The 26,227-nt window shown below is 44.1% G+C and overlaps 1 protein-coding gene across 1 annotated transcript in view; it reads right to left on the reverse strand.

The window, feature by feature from the left end:
- Nucleotides 1-26,227, reverse strand: part of LOC147729167 (uncharacterized) — a 66,531-nt gene that overhangs the window by 19,564 nt on the left and 20,740 nt on the right. The window contains exons 2-3 of the mRNA XM_086959802.1: nucleotides 19,199-19,864; nucleotides 5,154-5,254 (exon numbers count right to left, since the gene is read on the reverse strand). Of these exons, the coding sequence (XP_086815928.1) occupies nucleotides 5,154-5,254; nucleotides 19,199-19,864 (767 nt within the window). The remainder of the gene's footprint in view (nucleotides 1-5,153; nucleotides 5,255-19,198; nucleotides 19,865-26,227) is intronic.

Genomic DNA, 26,227 nt, shown 5'->3' on the forward strand with positions numbered 1-26,227 from the left:
ACTCTCTCCTGCTATCTGTATGACCCAATGCTCTGTTCCCTTTGTACTCCTGTGTATACCTTATATATACCAGCTTAATGAAATGTTTAGAATGAACAATGCCCACCTAGAAATGGATTAGGATATTGATGAATTTATGAGAATAAATGTGCAAAATATTTTCCATGTTCCTACTAGATCATAGGAATGTCTTTAGCTCATGCTAAAAGGACCATCTGTTAAAGATTGCAGGAATCACTGTTAGCATGAGCTGAAAGCCATTTTGTACTTGGCAGCCATCTTAGTTAGCCATGTGCTTTCTCCCTCTTACAATTAGAAGGTTTTTATTTCTTCAGTATGCACACTTACAATGACAGTTGCGAACACTAGAGGACTTTAGTATATTTTCCAAATAAGTGCAATTTAAAAACATATACTGTCACTTACAACATGTGTATGTTATAATTGCCTTTCTAAATTATTCAAAATGTCTACAAATTTCATTTAAAACACAAAAATTAAGAATTTCAAAAATGTCACCAACATAGTTAAACATTCCACTCAGGCATAGTATAGTTCTGAACTGAACTACTGGGCTGCCCTTCAGAGTGGACGTGAGCCACAGATTTCACCTGTTCTATCTTCAGAGTAGGTGAGTAGGTCAAGTCAAGTCAAGTCATAACATTTATATAGCGCACTACATACCCAGAGGGTTTCAAGGCGCTTAGGAAGGGGAGGAGGATTATTTGTCAAATATCCATGTTTTAAGCTGCTTTCTGAACGCTAGGTGATTCTGGGTGAGGCGAAGGTAGGCGGGGAGTGAGTTCCATGTTTTGGCAGCTAGGTATGAGAAGGATCTGCCTCCCATGGTGGTCTTGTTGATGCGAGGTACAGTGGCGAAGGCTTGGCTGGAAGAGCGAAGTTGGCGGGAGGGGGTGTAGAAGGATAGTCGAGAGTTGAGGCAGTCTGGTCCGATGTCGTAGAGTGATTTGTGTGCGTGGGTAAGCAGTCGGAAAGTAATCCTCTTATTGACGGGTAGCCAGTGGAGGTCTTTAAGGTGACCAGAGATGTGTTCGTTGCGTGGGATGTCTAATATGAGCCTGGCTGAGGCGTTTTGGATTCGTTGTAGTTTTTTCTGGAGTTTAGCGGTGGTACCTGCGTAGAGGGTGTTTCCGTAGTCCAGTCGGCTCGTGACTAGAGCGTGGGTGACTGTTTTCCTTGTTTCGGAGGGGATCCAACGAAATGTTTTTCTGAGCATGCGAAGGATGTTAAAGCAGGAAGAGGATACGGCGCTGACTTGTCTGTTCATTGAGAGTGAGGAATCCAGGATGACGCCAAGGTTCCATGCGTGGTCTGTCGGGATGGGTGCATTTCCGAGGGCTTCCGGCCACCAGGAGTCGTCCCATGCAGAGGGGGATTTACCTAAGATGAGGACTTCTGTTTTGTCTGAGTTCAGTTTCAGACGGCTTTGTTTCATCCATTCGGCGACTTCTTTCATTCCTTCGTGTAGGTTAGTTTTGGCGGTGCTGGGGTCCTTGGTGAGAGATAGGATCAGTTGAGTGTCATCCGCGTAAGAGATGATGTTGAGGTTGTGTTGGCGGGCGATGGCCGCGAGGGGGCTCATGTATACGTTGAAGAGGGTGGGACTGAGTGAGGATCCTTGTGGTACGCCGCAGATGATTTCAGAGGCCTCGGACTTGAAAGGTGGGAGGCGGACTCTCTGGGTTCTTCCGGTGAGGAACGAGGTGATCCATTCGAGTGCTTTTCCTTGTATTCCGATGTTGCTGAGGCGTTGTAAAAGGGTGCTGTGGCAGACTGTGTCGAAGGCTGCAGAGAGGTCGAGGAGGATGAGGGCGACTGTGTCTCCATTGTCCAGTAGAGTTCGAATGTCGTCTGTTGCTGCGATGAGGGCGGTCTCAGTGCTGTGTTTGGCTCGGAAGCCAGATTGTGAGGGGTCGAGTGATTTGTTGGCTTCGAGGAAGGCGGCAAGCTGGTTGTTGACAGCTTTCTCGATGACTTTGGCCGGGAATGGAAGAAGCGAGATGGGGCGGTAGTTTTTGAGTTCGGTGGGGTCTGCTGTTGGTTTTTTCAGAAGGGCGGTGAGTTCAGCGTGTTTCCAGTCTTCTGGGAAGGTAGCGGAGTTGAAGGAGCAGTTGATGACGTCTCGGAGGTGCGGAGCTATGACGGAGTCTGCTTTGTTGAAGATGTGGTGAGGGCATGGGTCTGTGGGGGATCCAGAGTGGATGGAATTCATCAGGCGGATGGTGTCCTCAGTGGAGATTGGGTTCCAGGCGTTAAGGGTGTTAACGGGGGGAAGATGGTCAGCTGATGGAAGGGTGGGTTGGCTTCCGGGTTGGTTGTCAAAGCTGTTGTGGATGTCAGCAATCTTGTTGTGGAAAAATGAGGCTAGGGAATCGCAGAGGGTTTGAGAGGGGGTGATGTCGTTGGAATTGGCCGAGGGGTTGGAAAATTCCTTGACGATGTTGAAAAGTTCCTTGCTGTTGTGGGCGTTGTTGTCAAGTCGATCCTTGAATGCTTTTTTCTTGGCTTTTCGGATCAGTTGGTGGTGAGTACGGATGGTGCTTTTGAAGGCGTCCTTGTTGCTGGTGGATGGGTCTTTTTTCCAGGCCTTTTCAAGGGAGCGACACAGTTTCTTGGACTTCTTGAGGTCATCGTTGAACCATGAGGCCTTCTTGATGCCAAGTTTGTGTTGACGTTTTTTCAGTGGTGCTAAGGTGTCGGCGGTGTTGGATAACCAAAGGGTGAGGTTGGAGGCGGCTTCGTTGGCGTTAGAAGAGAGGGCTGGGGAGGTTTGAAGGAGCGATGAGGAGATCTGCTCCGTGGTGATTTTGTTCCAGTTTCTTTGTAGAGTTGGTTGGAGGTGGTAGATGGGTTTCGGCTTGTTGTAGGTGAAGTGAACGCAGCTGTGGTCAGTCCAGAGGAGATCCGTAGTGTGGTTGAAGGAGACATGGTTGCTGGAGGTGAAGATGGGGTCGAGTGTGTGACCTGCGATGTGGGTGGGGGAAGTGACCAGTTGTTTAAGTCCAAGGTTGGCGAGGTTGTCCAGGAGGGTGGCGGTGTTGCGGTCGTTGATCTTTTCAAGGTGGAAGTTGAGGTCTCCCAGAAGACCTAGTCTTTGGAGGGGAGCGTGTGTGGGGTGATGAAGTCCGTGATGTCTTCACTGAATTTTGCGCGGGGTCCTGGTGGTCTGTAGAGGAGGGTGCCTCTGAGTGTGGTTTTGGGGTCGATGTGGATCTGGAAGTGAAGGTGTTCGGAGTTAGCGAGGTTGGCGTCAGAGCTGGTTGAGATGCGGATTGATTTCTTATGGACGATAGCGATTCCGCCTCCTGTATGGTCGGTGCGGTCCTTGCGTGTGATCTTATAGTCATCAGGGATAGCGATGGCGATGTCAGGGGCGGAGGAAGTGTTCATCCATGTTTCCGTTAGGAAGGCGACGTCAGGAGAGATGGTGTCTAGTAGGTTCCAAAGGTCAATGGCGTGCCTGTGGACCGAGCGGGTGTTGAGAAGGATGCATTCTAGGTGGTTGGGGTCGGGAGTCTGTGGAGTGGTCGTAGCAGTGTAGATGTCGGTGCCGCTAAATTTGCAGGAGAGGCAGGAGAATGGTCCATGGGTGCGTCCAGGACCAAGGTTTCAGACACCTGAAACCTTGGTCCCTGCACCGGCAGACTATCAGTCTGGAAGAGCACCAGGTGAGTAAGACTGTTCACTGACAATGTAAACTGAATACCTCTGTGGGTGGATGAATACTTGTTCAAAGCTGCAGCATCCACAATGCGCTGAATTGCGGGTTAGACATTCTTGTCCACATCTCTTGTGTACCTAGAAAAGAAGGTGGCCTACAGAAGCGAGGGGTTCCCTACAAAGACCGCATATCAACCACCACTTGTAAACTGATCATCGGTGTCAGGATCCTCTTCCACAGATGCGGTGCATGAAAGAGACACACAGTCTATAGACATGTGACAGTGTTATGATGTGCACATTTTAATTTTAGCTTGAATAAAAAGTTTGTGAATACTCGTGGTATAGAGTACATCCTTCATGACACTGACAACATGGTGCTTATATTAACCACAGCAAAATTGGTGTGTATCATCTCTTGCCTGCTAGCACTACATATGGTGTGTGTGTGGACAATTCCTGTGATGTGTGTAGATTTCATACAGTGATCACATATAGTGCTGTAATTATAATCCTTGAAGGTGCATCTGAAAGCAAAACTGAAAATGGAAGAGAATATGATTTGCACTCAGACATGTCAGACATCATACGAAGGGCACCCTGAATCTGTAATTATGAAAGTCTTGCAACATTTTTAGCCATCTACCTCAGGCAACCCTCCACTTCCGGCTAGCTCAGCCAAGAGTTTTGGTATAGTGGTAAGCAATGATCTATCAATAAAAGCTCAGATCAGCTCAGTGGTTTCTGCTGGGTTTTTCCAACTGTGCAGAATTAAGAAGATTAGTAGATATCTGTCCAAGGAAGCTCTGACCTTAGTGATCCTGACCTTGGTCATCTCCTGATGGACTATTCTAACCTTCTCTATGTGGGTATCCTGGCTTACCAACTTGGACACCTTCAGCTAGTCCAGAATCAGGCTGCCAGATTGACCTTCCATCAACCTAAATGGAACCGTATCTGGCCCCTGATGAAAAGCCTTCACTGGCTCCCTGTGGCCATGCGGGCCTTTTCAAGATGGGATGCACAATTTTTAAAGCTCTCTATTGTACAAGTCCAACTTTTATTGCATCCAAGATCTTACGCTATATTCACACTCGTAATTTACGATCTTCCCACTTGAATCTGCTAGTTACCCCAATCTTAAAAACGCAAGAAACATGTGGGCTCTCGATTTGCAGTTCTAGCCCCTCAGTTCTGGAACTGGCTCTTGATGGAGCTAAGGACGGTCACCTCCTATGCACCGTTCAGAAAACAGCTGAAGACATGGCTGTTCCATCAGGCATATGATAACTAGGTCTCCTCCCTGTATTGCTGCTTCACGTCTCCCTCAGCGCCAAGAAGCCGTTGGTGAACGAGCGCTTGATAAGTTCTTTTTAACATAGCGTAACATACATACATGTTTACTTGTGAAAGATGAAATTAAGATGCAACAGGTGTAACTGTACCATCACAGCCTTGAGCTAGCGGCCTACCTGACACAGGATAGCAGAGTGTTGCCGTTTGGAATGGTCTCTCTGACTCTCAAGGATGGAAGTGCCCCAGTGTTGCACTAGAGGTTGCTGAGTGGCTGCAGCTGTGAATGGACATGTGTTTGAAAAATTGTCTTATTTCTTTTAGTTGTAATGCAGGATACAGCATTTTAAAGTCACATTTTTTGGCATGAAATTAAATGATTCAACATCAAATTCAGAGACATCAAATGAGATAACATTTATATAGATGTTACTGATATCTACTCAGTGGATATTCTCAGTTTTTCATAGGACATTTCGGCATGGCAGACGAATCGTCAGCCTTTTGAACTTTCATTAGACGAAATAGTGTTGCAGTCCCACCTGTACCTGTTTGGCTACATCTCAGCGTACAAACTTTGTGTAGGTTTAGCTAAGAGTTATTGGCACCATTGATGGGCAGTACAAGTGTGGGAGATGCAATGTTCACATTGGACTTATGTGTACACCGCAAACATGGTAGCATAGGGCTTACAAGTGACATGCTGGTGTGCTTCTGAGGAACACTGTGGAGTGCTTTAAGTGATAATGTAAAATACCAGAGGTGCGTGCAATTCAACAGTTTCAGACATGTTGGACAACACTTACTAAGCTCTGGCACCTGGCCAGGCTGTGTGGACAGTCCTGAAGACATCAAAGCAAGGAGAAGACCAGTGCAGGTATTGGCAGTTGACGCTGGAGCTGCCAGCAGAGGTATGTAAAGCTTTCATCAGTAGAATATATAAGAAGGAATTTATGAGGACCTAGTTGATACAGAGATCATGTGGATAGTTCATGTCAATCACTGAATGGACATGTGACACTTATTTGTAGGTGTAGGCAGGAATAGTAATACATGCATACATACCACACCATGTGCAGTTGATCGGTTTTAGGTATTCGTTTAGGCCTGCTCCCCCTTTCCAAAAGAAGGAGGTCGAGCTAGGCTAGGAGGTCAAGGCCTATCTGCTGTTGCAGCCGAAGCCTATAGCAATTTGACTGCATTTGTTTGGGCCAGTAAAATTGAGAGAAAACTAGGTGTGAAAACATAGAACAGTTCATAATTGGGTAGAATGGAATTCTGTTTGGGAATTTCACTCTACTTAACTCATAATGATGGCTCAAATCTGCATAAAACTCCTTGAAGTTCATCATCTAGCTGGGTGGGCGTAACTCATAATAGGGGCTTGTGCATTCATCCAACTCAATAAAGTTCAATTTCTGCCTGAGTGGGTTGGTCTACGGCAGGGGTACTCATAGTACGGCCCGCAGGCCGCTGGCGGCCCGGCAAGTCTTCCCTGGCGGCCCGTGGACCGTCCAAACATCGTACCCATGTTTTAATGTATATATATATTTTTTAAGAGTGTCAGAAAAAACTCCTGCGGCAGCGCGAGTCAAGAGACTGCTGCTCTGTGGGGGCCGGGGCCGGGCGATTCCGTGGAGCTGCAGGGGCCTACGAGGTGAACAAAGCCTCATTAACATGGGAATGGTCTTTTAAAGACATGTCAATTGCTCTGCGGTTGTGTGTGTGTGTGCCGGGAAGCTGTCTGAGCCCAGGCACACACAGGCAGGATGAGGTGAAGAGGGTGACAGAGGGAGAAGGAGGGAGGAAGAGGGGGAGAGAGACAGAGGCACTGAGCGAATTACACGTATCGCACAAATATGTGCATGCCATGTCACAGCATATGCATTATTGATACAAGCTCTCCACAACTATCGAAATCCTACGGATCCTGATGTGCTCATACCTGTTTTTCTTGTCTTTAATTAAAATCAAATAAATAAATATTTGTTTGAAAACACCTTTCCTTCTGTCTCAACTTTCAATGCCCTGGAGAATCGCTCTCGTCATTCCCACATCCAATGCACTCTATGTTTCTCCTTTCCCTTCTCCCTCACTCGTCCTCTCTTCAGAGTCCGGTGTTTGCTGTGGTCACCGATGCTGCTGAGCTTTGTTGCTCCACTCAAAGCTGCTCTGAAAGGCTGGGGCTAAGGACAGATACACATCTCCTTTCCCCTGACATACACTGGGGTGAGTGTTGGGGGGCTTAGGACAGACACACATCTCCCTCCCTGAGGGAGAGCGAGGGAGAGGCAGACAGAGGGAGAGCGAGGGAGAGGCAGACAGGGAGAGCGAGGGAGATCGAGGGAGATCGAGGGAGAGTGTGGGAGAGTGATGGAGAGCGAGGGAGGGAGACAGAAGCAGACAGAGGGAGAGCGAGGGAGGGAGAGCGAGGGAGAGCGAGGGAGAGGGAGAGCGAGGGAGGGAGATAGAGGCCGAGGGAGGGAGACAGAGGCAGACAGGGGGAGAGTGAGGGAGAGCGAGGGAGGCAGACAGAGGGAGAGCGAGGGAGAGTGATGGAGAGCGAGGGAGAGCGAGGGAGAGTGATGGAGAGCGAGGGAGAGCGAGGGAGGGAGACAGAGGCAGACAGAGGGAGAGCGAGGGAGAGGCAGACAGAGGGAGAGCGAGGCAGGGAAGCAGAGCGAGGGAGGGAGACAGAGTGAGGGAAGGAGACCTCAGAGTGAGGGAGACCTCAGAGTGAGGGAGAGGAAAGGAGAGAGAGGGAGACAGAGGGAAGGAGGAAGAGGGAAGGAGACAGAGAGAGACAGAGGGAAGGAGGGAGAGGGAATGAGAGAAAGGGAACAGAGGGAAGGAGGGAGAGGGAAACAGAGTGAGGGAAACAGAGCGAGGAGAGGGAAACAGAGTGAGGGAGAGGGAAACAGAGAGAGGGAGAGGGTAACAGGGAGAGGGAAACAGAGAGAGAGAGGTAGACAGGGGGAGAGTGAGACAGTCAGAGTGAGTGAGACAGAGGGAGAGAGGGAGTGAGGCAGTCAGAGTGAGTGAGACAGAGGGAGAGAGGGAGTGAGACAGTCAGAGTGAGTGAGACAGAGGGAGAGCGGAAGTGAGAGGGAGTGAGACAGTCAGAGTGAGTGAGACAGAGGGAGACAGAGAGGGAGAGAGAGGTAGAGGGAGGGAGGAAGAGGGAGAGAGAGAGGGAGGGACAGAGAGAGAGAGAGAGAGAGAGAGAGAGAGAGAGAGAGAGAGAGAGAGAGAGAGAGAGACTGAGAAAGAACGAGAGAGATAGAGAGATGTGTGTATGTCGGGTCTGGTGGCTCAGTGGACGAAGGCGTCCACTGCAGGGACCAGTGATCAACCTCATGTTACCATTTTTTTTTGTTGCTCGAGCTCCGCCCCCTCTCCCACTGACCCCGCCTCCACCGGTGCGGCCCTCGGACACAAACCACACTGTAAATTTGGCCCCGAGATAAAGTTTGTGAGTACCCATGGTCTAGGGAAATGACCATCTTTTGCATGGTTCAACCCCAGATCAGTCTTTGCTGGCTTTACAACACTGTGCAGTTTATCCCTGCAAACCAGAAGTACAGTTCCACTGCTCCCCCTTTTCACAAGGTTGAATTGGCATAATCTTAATGACATATTTAATTTAGCTACAAGCCCCTAGGATATGGTACAATGTGTACCCAGGTCCTGTCAATTAAAAGTCACTAGTGGACTTCAGCAACTATTGTGCCATGCACTCCGGTGGCATTACAAACATGGCATCAAGCCCACTATTGTAGCCTGATTAGAACAGTGTAAAGACTGCAATTTGACCTATCAAAATGAACCCCTTTGACAGGGCTAAACCTACCCTCTAAATAGTAATGTGTATTCTGTAAGTAGGCTTTGTATCTTAAACGGCAGGGTGCATGGTATTTTAAAGTAGTACTCGTATAAAGATAGTGCAAAACATGTCCTTAAAGGGGCTAGCGCCTAAAAGCAATTTTTACTGCAGCAAGGCTATTAATAGAGAAACACCGAGATGTACTATTACATTTAATAATGCTATTGTTTGCTAGGAAACACATAGGAACATCATTCCAGAACTCTTTGTAATATTTATAAAAAACCTAATTCAATGGCGCCGTCAGATTTTTAATAAACATTCAAGAAAATGTACATTTATAAAGTTATCTTTTCCCTGTCTAGAGCCTCTGGAGGCTAATTTGCATTAGACTTGGTGTGGGAAGGTATTTTTGTTCCTCTGGTAGGATAACCATTTGGGCAGTGCAAAGGAACTTCATTTACTTCACTGTGGCCTCCTCTGTCACATGCATATATCAGAACACATAAAGAAAGGGTTCTTCTATTTTCCCTCAGTCAGGCATGCACCAAACCAGTGGGAGGGAGCTGCCCTCAGAACAGATTTGAAATAACTAAAGGGGGGGAGGTGCTCATTTCCCTGGCCACAGTTCTTGGGTGAGCACACAGGCTCTACACAAGAGGAGAAGGGTTTCACTATCTTGGATTTATAAAAAAAGGGACACTGTGGGATAGTTTGCAATAGGGCACACAGAAAATTCTGCAAAAGTGAGTAGGGTAACCCTGCAAACTTTTACCCCATTCGCGAAAGAGAAGCCAGGAGTTGCCCCCACCCACAAGCTGGTGACAAGCATAAATGTGGCATCCCAGTACCCTCCTGAGATCACTACTAGACCTGGTGAACATAAGAAGAGGACTGAATCTGCTGTCTGAGGCCTGAGAGGAGCCTTTAAGGACTGGACCTACTTCTTATTGTAACCAGGACTAGTAAGAGGACTACACACGTCATAGGAGTGTTCTCGTGTTCTAAGATATACGGGGGAACAACTTGCTTCTAAAGACATTTTCTACAATATTGCTGTTGACAAGTTCCAACTGGATCTTCCCTAGACCCTGCTGGTGGCCTCTGCTGGAATATATCCTGACCAAGTACAGTACTCAGGTTCTAGAACGTTGGCTGTATCTGGCTGGACTTCTCCTACCAGCCCTGAAAACAGCAATTAATTTAATGGATTTAGGGAATCGCAAATGCCATTCCATGATTACAATGCATCATGCATTCACAAATTGCGGTTCCGCAATTTGGAATTGCAAATTACCATCAACTTCAAACTGATGGTAATTTGCAATTTCTTAGAAAATTGCATAAAATTGCATTTTCTAAGTGCCATGTGGCGCACACATATGCCCTAAGACTTAGAAACTTTTTGGCTCCAAAGACCTCCCGAGGACTGAGACAAAAATGCCAAGTTGATTCGACCATGGTGCATTGCCGCTGGACTGAGGATTCAGGTTACGGCCTCTCAGAGTTTTTCACATGGGTAAATACTCTGCAGCTCGACTTTGTGGAGATGGTATCTGGCCTCCTAGAGCCTTTTTGACAATAGCCTAAAGCCCTGCTTTCTGGAGGATTCCGAGCTCAAAAAAAGTGACTTAGTGAGTACAAAGAAATCTTAGCTGGGCAAAGGTAGCAAAATAATCTGACTGGCAAGGGACCTTTCCTGGGCGTGAAATTTGAATTTATACCACTCAAGGGTTTCCTGTCAAAAAAACAATGGCTTCAACAGAACCTCCTCTGACAGCTATCTTACCTTACCCTCATTTGCTACAGCCTGCTGCCATGTCCCACTGAGGACTTTGGACTTCTATATTTAAGACTAAATTCCAAGTTGAGTCCTTCAACCTGATCGAACCTGGTCCCTGTACCCAACCCGTGCTCCATCATGGTAAGAGTCAAGTCGAACCACGACCAGTTGACCCTTACAGTTGCTTAATGCTTTTTGGTGCTATTTTTATTTAACATTTTAAAACTTCATATCTCTGGTTCCCTTTATTGGATTTGTTGTTGTTTTGGTGTCAAGTTATTTATAAAAAAATACTAATATATTGGTTTGAGATTTTTCTTGTGTTATGTTTTGCCTTTATTACTGTTTTGGTACTGCATACATACTTTACACGTTTACTCAGAGTTAAGCCTGTCTGCTTTTGTGCCATAACTAGCAGGGGTTGAGCTCATGGTAATATAGTGATTTTAGTGTTTCACTCTGTCAAGGACTATGTTGATTACTTAAGGTGGGTAGTCACCCCGCCCCATAACGAATAACTCAATATCTTACAGTCAATCTGCATGCATTATGTGAATCAGGAACTCCCAGGCCTGTATTATGATGGTCTCATTTGGTGCAGCGCAGCCAAGATCCTATTTTATGCACCAGCAGTATGTGAACTGAATTGATTTACCCCTCTGAGATCATGCTTTATTTACAGACAGTATTTTAGAAATAAAATGGGGGTTTGGCCCGAAGGCGGCTAGGAAGGGCCTATACAACTTTTTAGACAAACAAACTCCTATCGTCACTTTGGAAAGCTGCTTTTAGTTAAACAGACTCCAGCCCATTCTCTAATTCATTTGGTCTGTAGTATTTTATTGACTTCTCTTTAAATATTTTTTGCATATTCATATCATTAATCAAACATGTAATTCTGAAAGACAGATCACCTACAACATTTATCTAGACATATATACACACTGGGCTAAACATAGAGTTAAACATACATTATATACAAGGTGCACCATGAATGAGGTTACAATCAAGCTGAATCCACTTAATACCTTGGCTGCTAGAGGTTTTCCCCCCCCGGTGCTGAACTCTGAGAGTTCCCATTGTTCATGACAAGCTCAGCTCGTCATCAGCACAGCTCAACCGTGCCTCATGACGAGCTGAGCTCGTCATGAGCATCGAAGGGGTTAATACTCAACAAAACAGAACAGCCATTTATTTTGATGGATTTAGGGAATCGCAAATGCGATCCCCTAAATGCAATGCATCATGCTGATGGTAATTTGCAATTTCTTAGAAAATTGCAAAAAATTGCATTTTCTAAGTGCCATGTGGCGCACACATTAAAGGCGAGCTCTCTGCATTACAAGTACAACGAGAAGAGAACACGGTAAAGCTGAAATGTCGGGTACTTTGCCGTTGTGATCTTTTCTGCGGCCTACTTTGTATGGAGAGCCCCATCAATGCTGTCTTTTTTTGGAACAAGCTGTCTTCTTAACAAGTGTTAGACTGGGCGAATAACAGCCAATCATTGTGAGAATTATTCAAAGGTCACTCTTGTAAGGCATTCCACTGCACTTGACATTCAAACTAACCCTGAAAGGGAAATTAATTAAAAAGGCTGCCGACGTATTGCTCGTTTCAAAAGAATTTGATGGCAACTCGGAGGGTCAGCCTGTTCCAACTTCTTCAGGATTATGGTGAGACATGCTGCAGCCACTAGGATATCCTTTACATGGGGGCATATTGGTGTCAGGGAGGCAGCAGAACAAGGTGTTTGCTTTACGCTGATTCAGGAGGACCACTTGGATTGATGTCGGAGGCAGGGAGGAAAGGTTTTGCTTTCTTCAGGAAGAAAAGCTGGCATCATTATGCCTTGAATTTCTTGGTGATGTGTTATTTGGCGAGAAGGGTAAGTCCATATGGTTTTCATTTGGAAATCAGCTATGAGACAAGCAATCCACATATATTTTGGTGAGCCATCCTTCAATTCTTGCTTATTTATGACTGTTAGTGGCCAGCAGCAATCTTGTCGTCTTTGGGCTGAGTTAAGTTAGATGCTAGTTATCCAATTCTGAATGAGATTAAGGTAGGGTTTGTGTCGCTGAATGTTGTGGGCAGTGGAGATTTTCAGGTGGCGTTGGCATGTTGATGGATCATGATGTTTAGTGAACAGGGCTGCAAGGGGTTCCAAGAAGAGATTGGTGATCAAGGGGGCAGAATGGGGTCCTGGGGTATTCCGCAGAAGAGGGAGGTTTGTGGGACCTTAAGGTTAACATCTGGAAGAACAGAGTGGCTGGCAAAGGAGGAGGTGCACTATTTCGCACCGATGTCAGAGGAGCCTATGTGTACTTTCAGTGCTGGGATCAGTGCTGGCCTATTTACTGTATTTATTTATTTATATTTGTATAGTATGGACTGTTGACCCAGCCACAAGTAGGGTCTCGAAAAGACGTTTATGGTAGCAGCTATAATAAGAGCAGAAAATTTAACTTTTTGCAGCTAAATACAAAGCCAGCAAGGACTCCTCCAGACAAAAAGCCTATGGTGGTTTGTTCCATACTGTTGGCCCTAAAACTAAAAACCTGTGATCGCCTCAGTATTTACCCTTAACTTGTGGGAAAGTGAGAAGACCCTAGTCCATGGAGCATAATGTTTAATAAATAAAACAAGGGGGGGAGGAGCTTCGCGCGCATCCAAGATGGACGCGTGAGCACAGGGCTCCCGAGACCCTTTCCGCCTCCCGCATCTATCCTGCAACGTATCCTGATTTGGACGACGGGTACTTCTAGCAGATGCCCTGCTGACACGGTATTCCTTTTCAAAAATCGATTTGGCCGCCGGGAACTGAACTTTGAAACATGCGGCCTATACCGAAGACCATCCACGGACTTGAGTCCCCGAGGTACCCAGGCGGCAATTGAACAACAACGGCCAGTGAGACACGTCCACTGCCCCTGTGGTACTTTCGGTTTCGTTTTTGGTCATTGTCTACTGCGACTTGCTGCCTGTCGACACGGCTGACCTGGGTCTTGCCGCCAGCTCTACGCTTGTCCTCCGCCCTCGTCCCCTTGCCTCTACAAGTTTGTAGTGCAGAGAACCATTCTAACCAGATCCCAAAAGTTCCGTCAGGGCTCACCGCTCATCATGGCGGGCAAGACGGAGAACGAGAAGCAAGCAACCTGGGGCGCGTACCGAGGGGGTATTGCCCAATCCCATACTATAGATCGTTTCACCCGCCTGAAAGGATCCCCTGGCGGTGTGGGTAAAGTCTTGGACAAGACTGGAGATGGCTCTCCTGCAACTGAGGAGCTGACATTGAGGGACGTCATGGGCGCCATCACAAGTGTTAAGACCTATATGGGCCAGCAGTACGAAACACTGGCTTCAAGATAGACACGGTGGCGATCGAAGTCAACCTCATTAGGACGGACTTGGCGAAAACCAATGAGCGGGTCAAGTCCCTGGACATTAAGACTGCAAGCCTTACTACGGATGTCTCGGATCTTCAGACCGAAGTTCGCAATCTCCGAACGTCTAACGACTTGTTTGCCCGTCGGCTGGATGATTTCAAGAGTCCCCACCCCGGGATCAGAGACTGGCGTCCATTGTAGTCATCCATAAAGATGGAAAGCCCTGCAAACAATGTTCATCGTACCGGCCGATTTCCCTTTATGACGTAGAACCCAAGTTCTTGGCGAAGCTTTCGGCGGATCGGCTGATAACGGTGGTTAGCGACTTGATACACCCGGATCAGTCTGGGTTCACTCCCCATCGAACAATTTGAAGGAAACAACCCAGGCTATCTTATGAGCAACACATTAGCTATGTCAAAACAGAAAAATGTACCATGGAACAGTTAAACTATAACACCACAAACAAAATGATATCAAAAATCGTAGGTTTTAATAAAAAGAATTAAATTCACAAATAAATTGTGTGCATGATCAATTGATACAGTAAAACAGATATAATTAATAAATAGAACATATAAGATAAAAACAGGAAACATAGATGTCTATCCTATCTAGTACAAATGCAGCTGTAGTCTGTCAGTCAACGCGTTTCGACACGTCGTGGTGTCTTCATCAGGACAAAGATTGTATACAGCCAAATGTTTCTAGAGAGAACAAAACATTTTTTAGTTCTTCTTCATATTTGATGGGGTGTTATAGTTCTAATATCTACATTAGATTGTAGATGTCATACCAAGATTGCATGATCAAATTATTCCAATTCATTTAGATTAAGACATATCTATATCTTTTATATACATAGCAGTGGTGTTGAAAATTCATTCTATCAAGGAGGTACTACATTAAGAAATCGTTATCACTCTGGTTAGGAATTGATACTTGAGATCACATTATTGCTAGTGTCTCTCTGATTGGAATTTAACTGTTTGCACAACATTTCATATAATTTATTTGATAAAAAATAGTACAATAGCATGTCCCAGTCTGATGAGTTTCCACTAAAAAACATATCAAGCTCTTCGTTTAGAAGCACATCAAATATTTTCCTATTTGACCCCCCTTCCCAAAACAACTTTTCTCTCAAAGCGGTGAGGTGGAATAGCAGAAATATGGAAGGATAGGAAAAAGATTGTTAAAGAAAACAGTTATCACCTTATTTTTAGTTAACAGGTTCTCCTGGATATTTATCCTATTTTTATCATGTCCTATGGGGCCTATCTACTTATGTGATTATCTATTAATCCACGGGCCATTGTTTGCGTAATAAGACGATCTAAATATCACATACCTAGGGCTAGAAATAGGGTTGCAAGTTTACCCCTGTTAGAGTTACCTGATGGGAAATGGTTTGTTGTTTCAAAACTTCCAATAAGCGTCCACGCAAAGTGAGGCACCTCAAATAAATCTATATTTTTTCGGCATGTGAAATCTGAAAAAAGATTCAGTCAAACTTTAGACATTAATCGGAAACTTTACTGTTTTCCCTAAGCACTTTCTATGGCTTATAAATGTCATTATGGTATATTTATCAAGGTTTACTTATATACCTGTTTAGCCAGATTTCACTGCTCCCTTCTCACTTCTTGTGTACCAATTATTCTTTTTTTTTTTTTTAAATTCCTCCTCTTAAAAACAAGTATATCCTGTTGAGGGAATATAATATTTTAGTCAAATACCATCTATCTTGTCATTTTATTAAAGTATACATATTAGTGCACAGACAAATTGTTTCTCACCACTGAAAAGTTTTCAGGGTAGTGCAATGGAACCCGTTGTCCCTGTAGCCAAGGTATGTAAGGCGTCGTGGGCTCAAACACCGTTAGTATTCTGCTTTGAAAAATGAGAGAGAGGGGGGCGCCAATTAGTGTTTAAACCTATTACGTTTAGCAAGGAATCGATTGACACGCTGAATAGAGGACTAATTCCCACGTTTTATCTGGTTTGTAAAGATCGCACCGATTCATACCTTTCATTATTTATTTTTCTTTAAAAGCTCTGCTTGCGAGGAGCCCTGTCGTTGTGGCGCGTAACCGCCGAAGGTCTGTATCGCCTAAAAACAGCAGTGTTGTTTAGAAGCGCAAAGGTAAAACCTCGATTCCGGATTTAGTTTCCCTTTCCGAAACTCTGGAGGTTTAAACAAAACGGGCGGAATGTTAATCTTGCAGGCAAGGAGAGGCAGTACTATAGGCTACACGAGCTCGCGGGGAACGATCTTACCTGCAAGGCGTCCGCTCTCGACTCAATTCAAACAGGGAACAGCTGGCTCGTAAAAAAGGAGGGATTAGTTAACTGCCCTGCGCTAGGATTTTATGTGATGTAAACGTGACATCATCTTTGTGTAGGAACGCCTCTATTTAAAGCTGTAGTGGGACTTTCTTTTCTATCCATATACAGCAAAAACACGTGGTTAAAGCTGGAATGATAGTATAAAGGACTTACTTTCTTTTATATTAGACCAAATAAGGTATATAGTGATAACCTTCTTGGTTTCTATTATTTGTTTATGTAGCAGGAGGGCAGAGAACGATAATTCTGTAGAATTAAACCCAAGTTTCATTATTTTGTAACAAAATGTCTCAAGAATTGGTAAATATATGCCAATCTGAAAGGAAGTAGAGCCAGATTCTTATTTCTTTGGGTGAGCTCAGTCTTTCCCTGATAGTCACATTTTGACAGAAGAGGGTCTGTAAAATAATATTTAAAAATTTCCAGTATCTTAAAGTTAATTCGGGTGATCAGAGCAAAGAGGCGATTGTTTATAGTATAGCATTTTCCCTGGGACATTCTTAATTTAACCCATTTTCGAATGTATTAAGCGTGAAAATCCCGAATATTTCCCGTTTCATTCTTATTTTGTCACCTCCTAAGTTATTTGGTGTGTGTATCTTTTCTAGAATGCGCCATTTTATTTCTTCAGGGGAGTGTCTAAAATCTAAAAAGTGGTTTACTAATGGTGCTGTGATCTTTTTTGTTTTAATTGCTGATCTATGTTCAGTAAGTCTGGTCTTTATAGCTCTTGCTGTTTCCCCAACATATCCTGAATTACAAGGGCATGTAATTAAATAAACTACATTTTGCGTGTTGCAAGTCCATAAGTCCTTCGCTTGTATTCTGACATTATTAAATGTCATGGTTTCTCCTTTATGGATACTATTGCAGGATTTACATGATCCGCAACTCGAGGTACCTTTCACTGGATTCTTACTTTCAAAAGATCTTTGTACAAAAGGAGGAAGTCCTGTCGTTTTAGAGAACCTAGAACGCACAATTTCGTCCTTAAGATTCTTATTTCGTCGGTGTGCGTACATAGGTTTCGCCATCTTTGGTTGAGTCCTATCGAGATTGAGCAGATGCCAGTTGGAATTGATTACCTGTCTGATAGTTGCGTCGAGAGTTGAGTGTTTAGTTATACAGACCAGTTTTGGATCTGCTCTTGACTTTTGGGAATTTAAAAGGGCATCTCTATCGTAGCACCTTGCCCTTTTATATGCATCTCTGACTAGACGGTGAGGATAGCCTCTTTGAATAAATTTCCTTTTCATGCTCTCTGATTGTAAATCGAAGTCCCTTAGGTTGGTGCAATTGCGCCGGACTCTAAGGAATTGGGAAAAAGGGATGCTATTTTTCTGACATTGCGGGTGGAAACTTTTGAAGTGTAACAAGGTGTTCCTGGCGGTCGGCTTGGTATAAAGATCCACTTCCAGAGCACCTTCATTATTCTTAATGTAGATATCAAGGAACTCCACCTTGTTTCTGTTGGTGTGGGCTGTAAAACGCAAATTTTCATCTGCCGCGTTTAGCCACAAGAGGAATTCCTCTAGAGTCTGTTCCCCATTGGTCCACACAAAGAAGATATCATCTATGTAGCGGAACCAATGGGAAACAGACTCGAAAAAGGGGGCCATCTCATTGAAGATGTGTTTGGCTTCAAATGCAGTCATATATATATTGGCTATGGAAGGAGCCATAGAGGCTCCCATGCTGACTCCCTTCGTTTGGAGGAAACGATGTTCTCCAAATTCAAAGAAGTTTTCTTTTAGTACCAGGGTTAGGCATTCTTTTATAAAATTACTACAGCATGGAATCTGGTGTTTCTCAATGAACCACATTGTTGTTTCTATGGCTCCTGTTTGAGGAATGTTGCTATATAAAGACTCAATATCAAGAGTTACTAGGATCTCATTCTGCGGATTAAATTGTAGGTTTTCAACTTTTTTTATTATTTCACCCGTATCTTTGATATAGGAGGGTGACAGGGAGATGTATGGACGAAGTATGTTGTCTATGTACTTAGAGATCGCTTCTAAAGGGGTTCCTATTGTAGATACAATAGGACGATAAGGTGGATCTTCCTGATTCTTATGGACTTTAGGTAGTCCATATATGCACGATATCTTTTTATCTGATTTATTTAAAAATTCGAATTCTTTTCTGTTAATGATTCCTGCAATAAGGGCTTTGTTGGTTATTTTGTTGATGGTTCTCACTATCCTTTCTGTGGGGTCCAAGTTTATCTTTTTATAAAACGTCTGGTCATTTAGCATCTCCAGCATTTTTGTTTCATATATTGCTGTGTCGATTAGGACTATTCCTCCCCCCTTATCGCTGCTCTTAACCGTAATGGTTTCATCATTTTTCAAACCGATTATAGAGTTATGCTCTTCTTTTGTAATGTTATATTTTGGTTTGGGGATGAACCTTAAAGTTTGGTCAAGTTTATTCAATACCGCTTTTTCAAAAATCGCTATATCAGGACCTACCTGTTCCAGGGTGGGTGTAAATGTGGATGGTAGGGATACTATGTTTGGAGATACGTTTTCCAGTGTTAGGGGGTCATTGTCTGTAAAAAATCTTTTTAGCCTAATCTTACGGAAGAAAGCGTGAATGTCTCGATATAATTCGAAGACATTCACTTGGGCATGGGGGACAAAGGACAGACCCTTGGACAAAATAGAGAGGTCTGACTGAGATAGATCATGAGAGGATAGATTGAATATCGGGATTACATCCCGTTCCTCCAATACTGCTTGCTTCTTGTTTCCAAGTATTGCTGGGGTTCCTGGGCATACTGACGGGTCTGATAGTGGCCTCTTGGGGGGTTCTGGAATCTTACTCTTCTCCGGCCCCCTCTCCCCCCTCTGTTCCCTAAAAAAGGTTGGCGGTTACCTCTTTGATTGTTTCTTGGGTCAAAAGGTCTCTCATCGTGATAGCCCATACTATTTTCTTCTTCTGATTCTGGATCTGAAGAATCAGAGAAAGTATTGATCCTATGTTGGGTATCGTATCTGGGTGTGCCCTGTTGATAATCTGAGTTGAAATAACCTTCTACAATATATGGGTATGTGCGTTCCAAACTGTAGAACCTTTTATCTTTGGCAAACTTTTCTTCTTTTCTTTTTATAAGGTAATCTGAGAAAGAGGTTATGTCTTTTTTTATTATATCAAGTTGTTTATTTGCCTCTTCTATTGTAGTTGATTTTTTTAACTTGTCCTCTAGTTCTTCAATTTCCTTTCTTATCTCTGCTGCTAATTCCTTGGACGTAGATATTATTAGAATCATTAAGTCTCTGGAGCAGCGTGTCGCTATCATACTCCATTTATTAAGAAAAGTTTTAATATCAACGAACAGACCCGGGATGTTCCTGACTCTCAGTCCTAGTGGGATTATGCCATGCTTTAAATAATTCAACATAAATTCCCCATGGGCTTCTATCCTAATCAATTTCTTTTGAAGATTTGATAGTTTACTTGTGTCACTATTGTTATGGGGATTACTCGTGGAGCCATTTCCAAATGATGCACTAGTGCCTACCAAAGTGGCAAAGTCATCATCTGAAAACCCAAAGGTCTGAAATTGGGCCATCAGTTGAAATGAAGGATTGCAAGTTCTATAATTAATATACAGGAGAGAGAAATAGAAAAAGATAGTAAGAAAGGAGAGGAATAAGATAAGAGGGCAAGTGTGGGGAATATAACAGATGGGTCAAACTTACTGTGCTTTAGTAAACCTCCATAATGAAAAGTTAAAAGTAACAAGTTAAAGCCCCACACGGATCACCGTGGGTAGAAATTTTTGTGAAGTAACAAGGGCCCCCTGGTAAGGATAAAGATCCTGGGTCAGGGAAAATCAAACAATTTGAAGGAAACAACCCAGGCTATCTTATGAGCAACACATTAGCTATGTCAAAACAGAAAAATGTACCATGGAACAGTTAAACTATAACACCACAAACAAAATGATATCAAAAATCGTAGGTTTTAATAAAAAGAATTAAATTCACAAATAAATTGTGTGCATGATCAATTGATACAGTAAAACAGATATAATTAATAAATAGAACATATAAGATAAGAACAGGAAACATAGATGTCTATCCTATCTAGTACAAATGCAGCTGTAGTCTGTCAGTCAACGCGTTTCGACACGTCGTGGTGTCTTCATCAGGACAAAGATTGTATACAGCCAAATGTTTCTAGAGAGAACAAAACATTTTTTAGTTCTTCTTCATATTTGATGGGGTGTTATAGTTCTAATATCTACATTAGATTGTAGATGTCATACCAAGATTGCATGATCAAATTATTCCAATTCATTTAGATTAAGACATATCTATATCTTTTATATACATAGCAGTGGTGTTGAAAATTCATTCTATCAAGGAGGTACTACATTAAGAAATCGTTATCACTCTGGTTAGGAATTGATACTTGAGATCACATTATTGCTAGTGTCTCTCTGATTGGAATTTAACTGTTTGCACAACATTTCATATAATTTATTTGATAAAAAATAGTACAATAGCATGTCCCAGTCTGATGAGTTTCCACTAAAAAACATATCAAGCTCTTCGTTTAGAAGCACATCAAATATTTTCCTATTTGACCCCCCTTCCCAAAACAACTTTTCTCTCAAAGCGGTGAGGTGGAATAGCAGAAATATGGAAGGATAGGAAAAAGATTGTTAAAGAAAACAGTTATCACCTTATTTTTAGTTAACAGGTTCTCCTGGATATTTATCCTATTTTTATCATGTCCTATGGGGCCTATCTACTTATGTGATTATCTATTAATCCACGGGCCATTGTTTGCGTAATAAGACGATCTAAATATCACATACCTAGGGCTATCGAAACACTGAGCTTAACCTTCGCCGTCTTCACGGCGTAATAGCAAGAAGCGGCCATCGTGGTTTCTCTGGATGCCTCGATGGCCTTCGACACGGTGGAATGGCCATATTTGTGGGCGGCCCTTGCGAAATTTGGTTTCGGCCCTAACTTCATTGGGTGGGTTAGGCTTCTATATGAGCAACCGCTAGCCCAGGTGGTGGTCAACGGCAGGGCCTCGGAACCCTTTGTTCTCGGAAGAGGCACGCGGCAGGGCTGTCCTCTGTCGCCGCTGCTCTTTGCGCTTGCCCTCGAACCCCTTGCCGCGTGGCTCCGATGGGAGCCCTCGCTCAAGGGCATTAGGTGGTCCCCTGACTTCGAGGATCGTATATCGTTGTATGCGGACAATATATTGTTGTACCTCACTTCTCCTCGTAAGTCATTGGGAGTCTTGTTCGATGTTTTGAGTTCCTTCGGGAGAAATTCTGGCTTGGTCATTAATTGGGCCAAGTCCTGTATCTACTCTCTTACAGGAGAAATGCCTCCCCTGCCCCGCGTCTGTCCGATACTGGTTTCGTGCGTCAGCTTTAAGTATTTGGGGATCTACATATCGTTGGACCCGGCAGTATGATACGAGCAAAATTTGCTTCCTCCGCTTGCCCGGCTTAGATCAGATGTCGCGGCGTGGTGTGGCTTGCCGTTGTCCCCGTTGGGAGAGCGGCCCTCTTTAAGATGATGTCTCTTCCCCGATTCCTGTACGCCATCCAAAACACGCTTGATTTGGTGCCTGCCAGTTATTTCCACGAAATTGAGGGCCTCCAGAGGAAGCTGGTGTGGGGCGGGCGACCTCGCATTGCATTGGCAAAATTGACTTTGCCCTGGTACGATGGCGGTATAGCGTTGCCCGATATCAAACGATATTATTGGGCATCCTAATTGAGTGCAGTTAACCATGCCATGTACGGTCCTGTTCCGAATCCCGCATTCGAGATGGATAGATGGCAGCTACTGGGGGGCGACTATAATAGGGCGCTCTACTCTAGAGCTGCCAGGAAGAATCTGACGGGCCCCACCGGGGTGGCGGTACGAGTGTGGGGTAGTGCAACCGCGGCCACGGGGTGGTCGGACAAGCTAACTAGAGGAACCCCTCTGTACGCTGCGGAGAGACTGGGCAGTCTTTGGACGACAAAGGGATTCGATAGATGCGACCTCATTGGCATCAGTAAGGTCGGTGATCTTTGGGTCAAAAGCAGAGTCAAGACTTTCGATGAACTCAAACGGGAATATAAATTGAGTGATAGGGAACACTTTCGATATATCCAAGTCCGCCACACGCTTGAGTCGGTCTTCCCAGCCGGGACTACTATTCCGGAGTCCTCTCCCCTGGAAGATAGAGTGCTTGACGGGTATGTCCCTGATAGCACTATCTCTCTCATATACAAAAAACTCATCAATGATCGCTCGGACCTCCTTGTACAGCTTAGTGGGGCCTGGACCAGCGATGGACTGGAGTTGGACGATGAAGACTGGCATGGCTGCGATATCCTCCCCTAAAGAGGTCGCGATTCCGGCGCGTCTCCGGCTTGTGCAATAAAAGATTTTGCACTGTGTCTATGTCACGGGTCCACACCTGATGTGTATGGGTTATTCCGTGGATGGGTTGCGTAGGCGTGGTTGCGGTATGCTTGCTACCTTTCTCCACATTATATGGGAATGTCCGGATGTTGCGGTATTCTGGAACCGAGTGCATGCTGTGATGGAAAAGGTGACGGGTGTTGCGTTATTGCCTGAGGCCAGGCGCTGTTTGTTAAACATCTGGGAGCAGAATGATTGCAGTGTTGCTCAGACTCAATGGGCCACCCTCGGCAACATGATAGCATAGAGGGACGTTGCCCAATTGTGGGGGTCTCAAAGGGCACCTTTAGTCTCAACTTGGAAAGAAAATATGGACTGGTGCATGTTCAGAGAAAAAGTTGTTTATGTTGCCCGTGGCAGACCCAAGAAGCGGAGAAGGATATGGGGCAAATGGAATTCGTATTGAGGAGAGATTTGCACCCCCACTTTTACATGAGCTTCCGACATTCCCCTGTCCCCATGACCGTGCGTTTCAGGCTATTTGCTTCCTATTGTGTATGATTTATTTTTTTGCTCTCGGCCCCCCTCCCTCTTCAAGATCTCTCATCCTTCATTGAATTGCTCCTTGACCAACTTGCTCCGCCTACCGTTTGAGACAGCCACTAAAATGGATAGTCTTCGCCTCGAACACCTTTTTTGTTTTTCTGTTTGTTTATAAAATATAAAATGTGAAACCTTTTATTTATCCTCCTATCGCCACAGGTTCTCTATATTATCGTGCGTTATCGCTGCCGGGCCCTCGGGTTGTCGGCTGATGAGCTGTGTATCATTGTGCTTTTGGTATTTATTGCTACTGACCGGCCTCCATAGTTGTAGCTCAAAATTGTACTCCTTTCTTTTATAATAAAGTTTTTTTTTTTTAAATTAAAAAATAAATAAAACAAGTCCAAAATGACAAAAATCCAATCAGTGGAACCTGAGATATGCAGTTTTAAAGATTTCAGTTAAATAGCACCAAAAAGCACAAGGCACCAACAGTAGATATCTGGTCACGCCAGACCGGGAAAAAGTCACAAATTCAGGCTAACGGCAAAGTAGTGAGGGCCAGCTACAAGGACTCAGGCCAGCTGAACAAGAGTACTCTAGATCCTGGTTCTGGGATGTCATGATATTCTGGTCTGGGGATGTATGCCATTGTGATGCGTTGGTTCTGAAGGGCTGCGGAGAAGTGATGCCAGGTCTTGAATTATTATCGAGGATCCCATTGATGAGGGCTTGCGATGCATTGTCCAGCATCAAGGTTGTGTCACACACTTGAGGTGACACATCGGTTCCGAGGAGCTATGGGGCTGCAATGCGAGAACCTGTCATCGACGAGGCTCCCATTAACAAGAGGTTTGAGATGCAAGGGTCTGCATCCAGCAGCTTTGATCAGTAACAATTCCGATGCATGCTTCAAGGTCTATGAGGAGTGTATGCACTGTAAGAATGCTCGCTATTAAAGTCAAAGGGGTAACCCTATGTCCCTCTGTACCTGGGTATTGTTGATATAGTCTACAAAAAGTTCAGTTGGGTAAAAGACAATTTCTTTTAAAAAATGACAGTTAAATGAAAAGGCATTACTTTTTTTCTACTCTGGATATAGAACTGGACACACCACAATTATGCTTCCAGTTATATATATATATATATATATATATATATATATATATATATATATATATATATATATATATATATATATATATATATAAATATACATATATTTCATTTAGTAAGTATGGCTGTCATACACAACATGAACAAAAACATATAATGTATCAGTGACTTATGTGACATATAGTGATATATAATGTAACAATGATAGACTGACGCACATTACGCAAATGAATAAATAACAACAAAGTGAAGGATCTCTGTCCAATTATGAAGTTCAAAAGTAACGCGCCATGTCATCTATTCAAGGTTAACGTCACTGTACTTACTAAATAAAATATATGTATGCGTTGAAGCATAATTGAGGTGTGTCCAGTTCTATATTCAAACTTAAAAAAGTAATGTCTTTTCATTTAACTGTCATTGCATAAAAGGAATTCTCTTTTACCCAACTGACATTTTTGTAGACTATATCAATAAGAACGCTCAGAGCAGAGGTGATGCATTGGTTCTCCTTGGAAATGTGCCATGCTGCAGAGGAGATGTGTTGGTTCTGCTGGTCTACAGATATGCTGGCAGACGACCTCAAAGCCCACTTCAGAGAGTCCAGGACTGGAGTGGCACCACTTGGCAGGGTGTGAATCGCATATGGCAGAATCCAGGTGCTAGGTTCAAGGTTGTTGGAGTCTTCCGTCCCTGAAAGTCAGGAGGCCAGCCAACTGTCCCTCTGGGGTCCTGGGTTCAACAGTTGGAGATCCAGTCCTCTTTACCCAGGCAAGAGGGCATCATGTCATCACTGCAGGGCAGGAGCCCTTCAGAGCAGCATTCAAGCAGAGTGATAGTCCTTTCAGCAGAAAAGCTGCCCTACTTCCTTCTTCCTGGCAGGATATCCACAGATCCAGATTTGTACTGAAGGGTTGGGATTTGAGATCCAATATTTATACCTGTTTTTTCTTTTGTAGTGGGAGAAGCTTTTATAAGTTTCCCTTGAAGCCCACAGGTTTCATGTCTTCTCTGCCCTGGCTCCAGACTAACTACAGTGGGTATGCAGTCCTATGTGGAGGCAGGACACACCCTTTTCAAAAGTACGTAGGGGTGTGACTTGTTTCCGCCTCTCATCCAACCAGTGATGGCCCATCCAGTCACACCTAAGCTCTCTATTGTGTGTGGCTGTCTATGAGGATTACACAAAGGCCATCTGTCATGTTCACCCAGTCATGTGACCCTGAGAAAGACTGCTGGCACCAAATGGGCAAGGCAGGGACATGGAAACCTACTAAATGTGGCATTTTCAAAATTGTAATTAAAAGTCGGACTTTACCATAAGATATGCTTTTTCATTACAATTCCAAAGACACCAAACATGAACTGTCTACCTGTTCCCATTTGTAAATTCCAGCTTTTTATTTGTAAAAGGCAACTCCAATGTTGTCCTATGGGAGAGTAAGCCCTTGCAATAGGGAAAAACGAATTTTGGAGCTTTCAATGTATGTATAAAACTTAAAAGTACATGTCCAATCTTTTAAATACACTGCACTATTTCCTCAGGGCTGTCCAGGCCTACACTAGGGGAGACCTACATGCATTAAAAAGGAAGGTTTGTGCCTGGCTAATTGTTTATTTTGCAAAGTCGAAATAGCAGTTTAAAACTTCCCTAACAGCCTGTAGTGGCAGGCCGGAGACATGTTTAAAGGGCTACTTAAGTGGGTGGCACAATCAGTGCTGAAGGCCCACTAGTAGACTAGTAGCATTTAATTTACAGGCCCTGGGTACACATAGTTCAATTTACTAGTGACTTATAAGTAAATTACATTTTCCAAATAGGTGTTAGCCAATTCTACCATGTTTAAAGGAGAGAGCA

This window comes from Lissotriton vulgaris, chromosome 2_2 (assembly GCF_964263255.1).
Source record: "Lissotriton vulgaris chromosome 2_2, aLisVul1.2, whole genome shotgun sequence".
Classification (NCBI taxonomy): Eukaryota; Metazoa; Chordata; class Amphibia; order Caudata; family Salamandridae; genus Lissotriton; species Lissotriton vulgaris.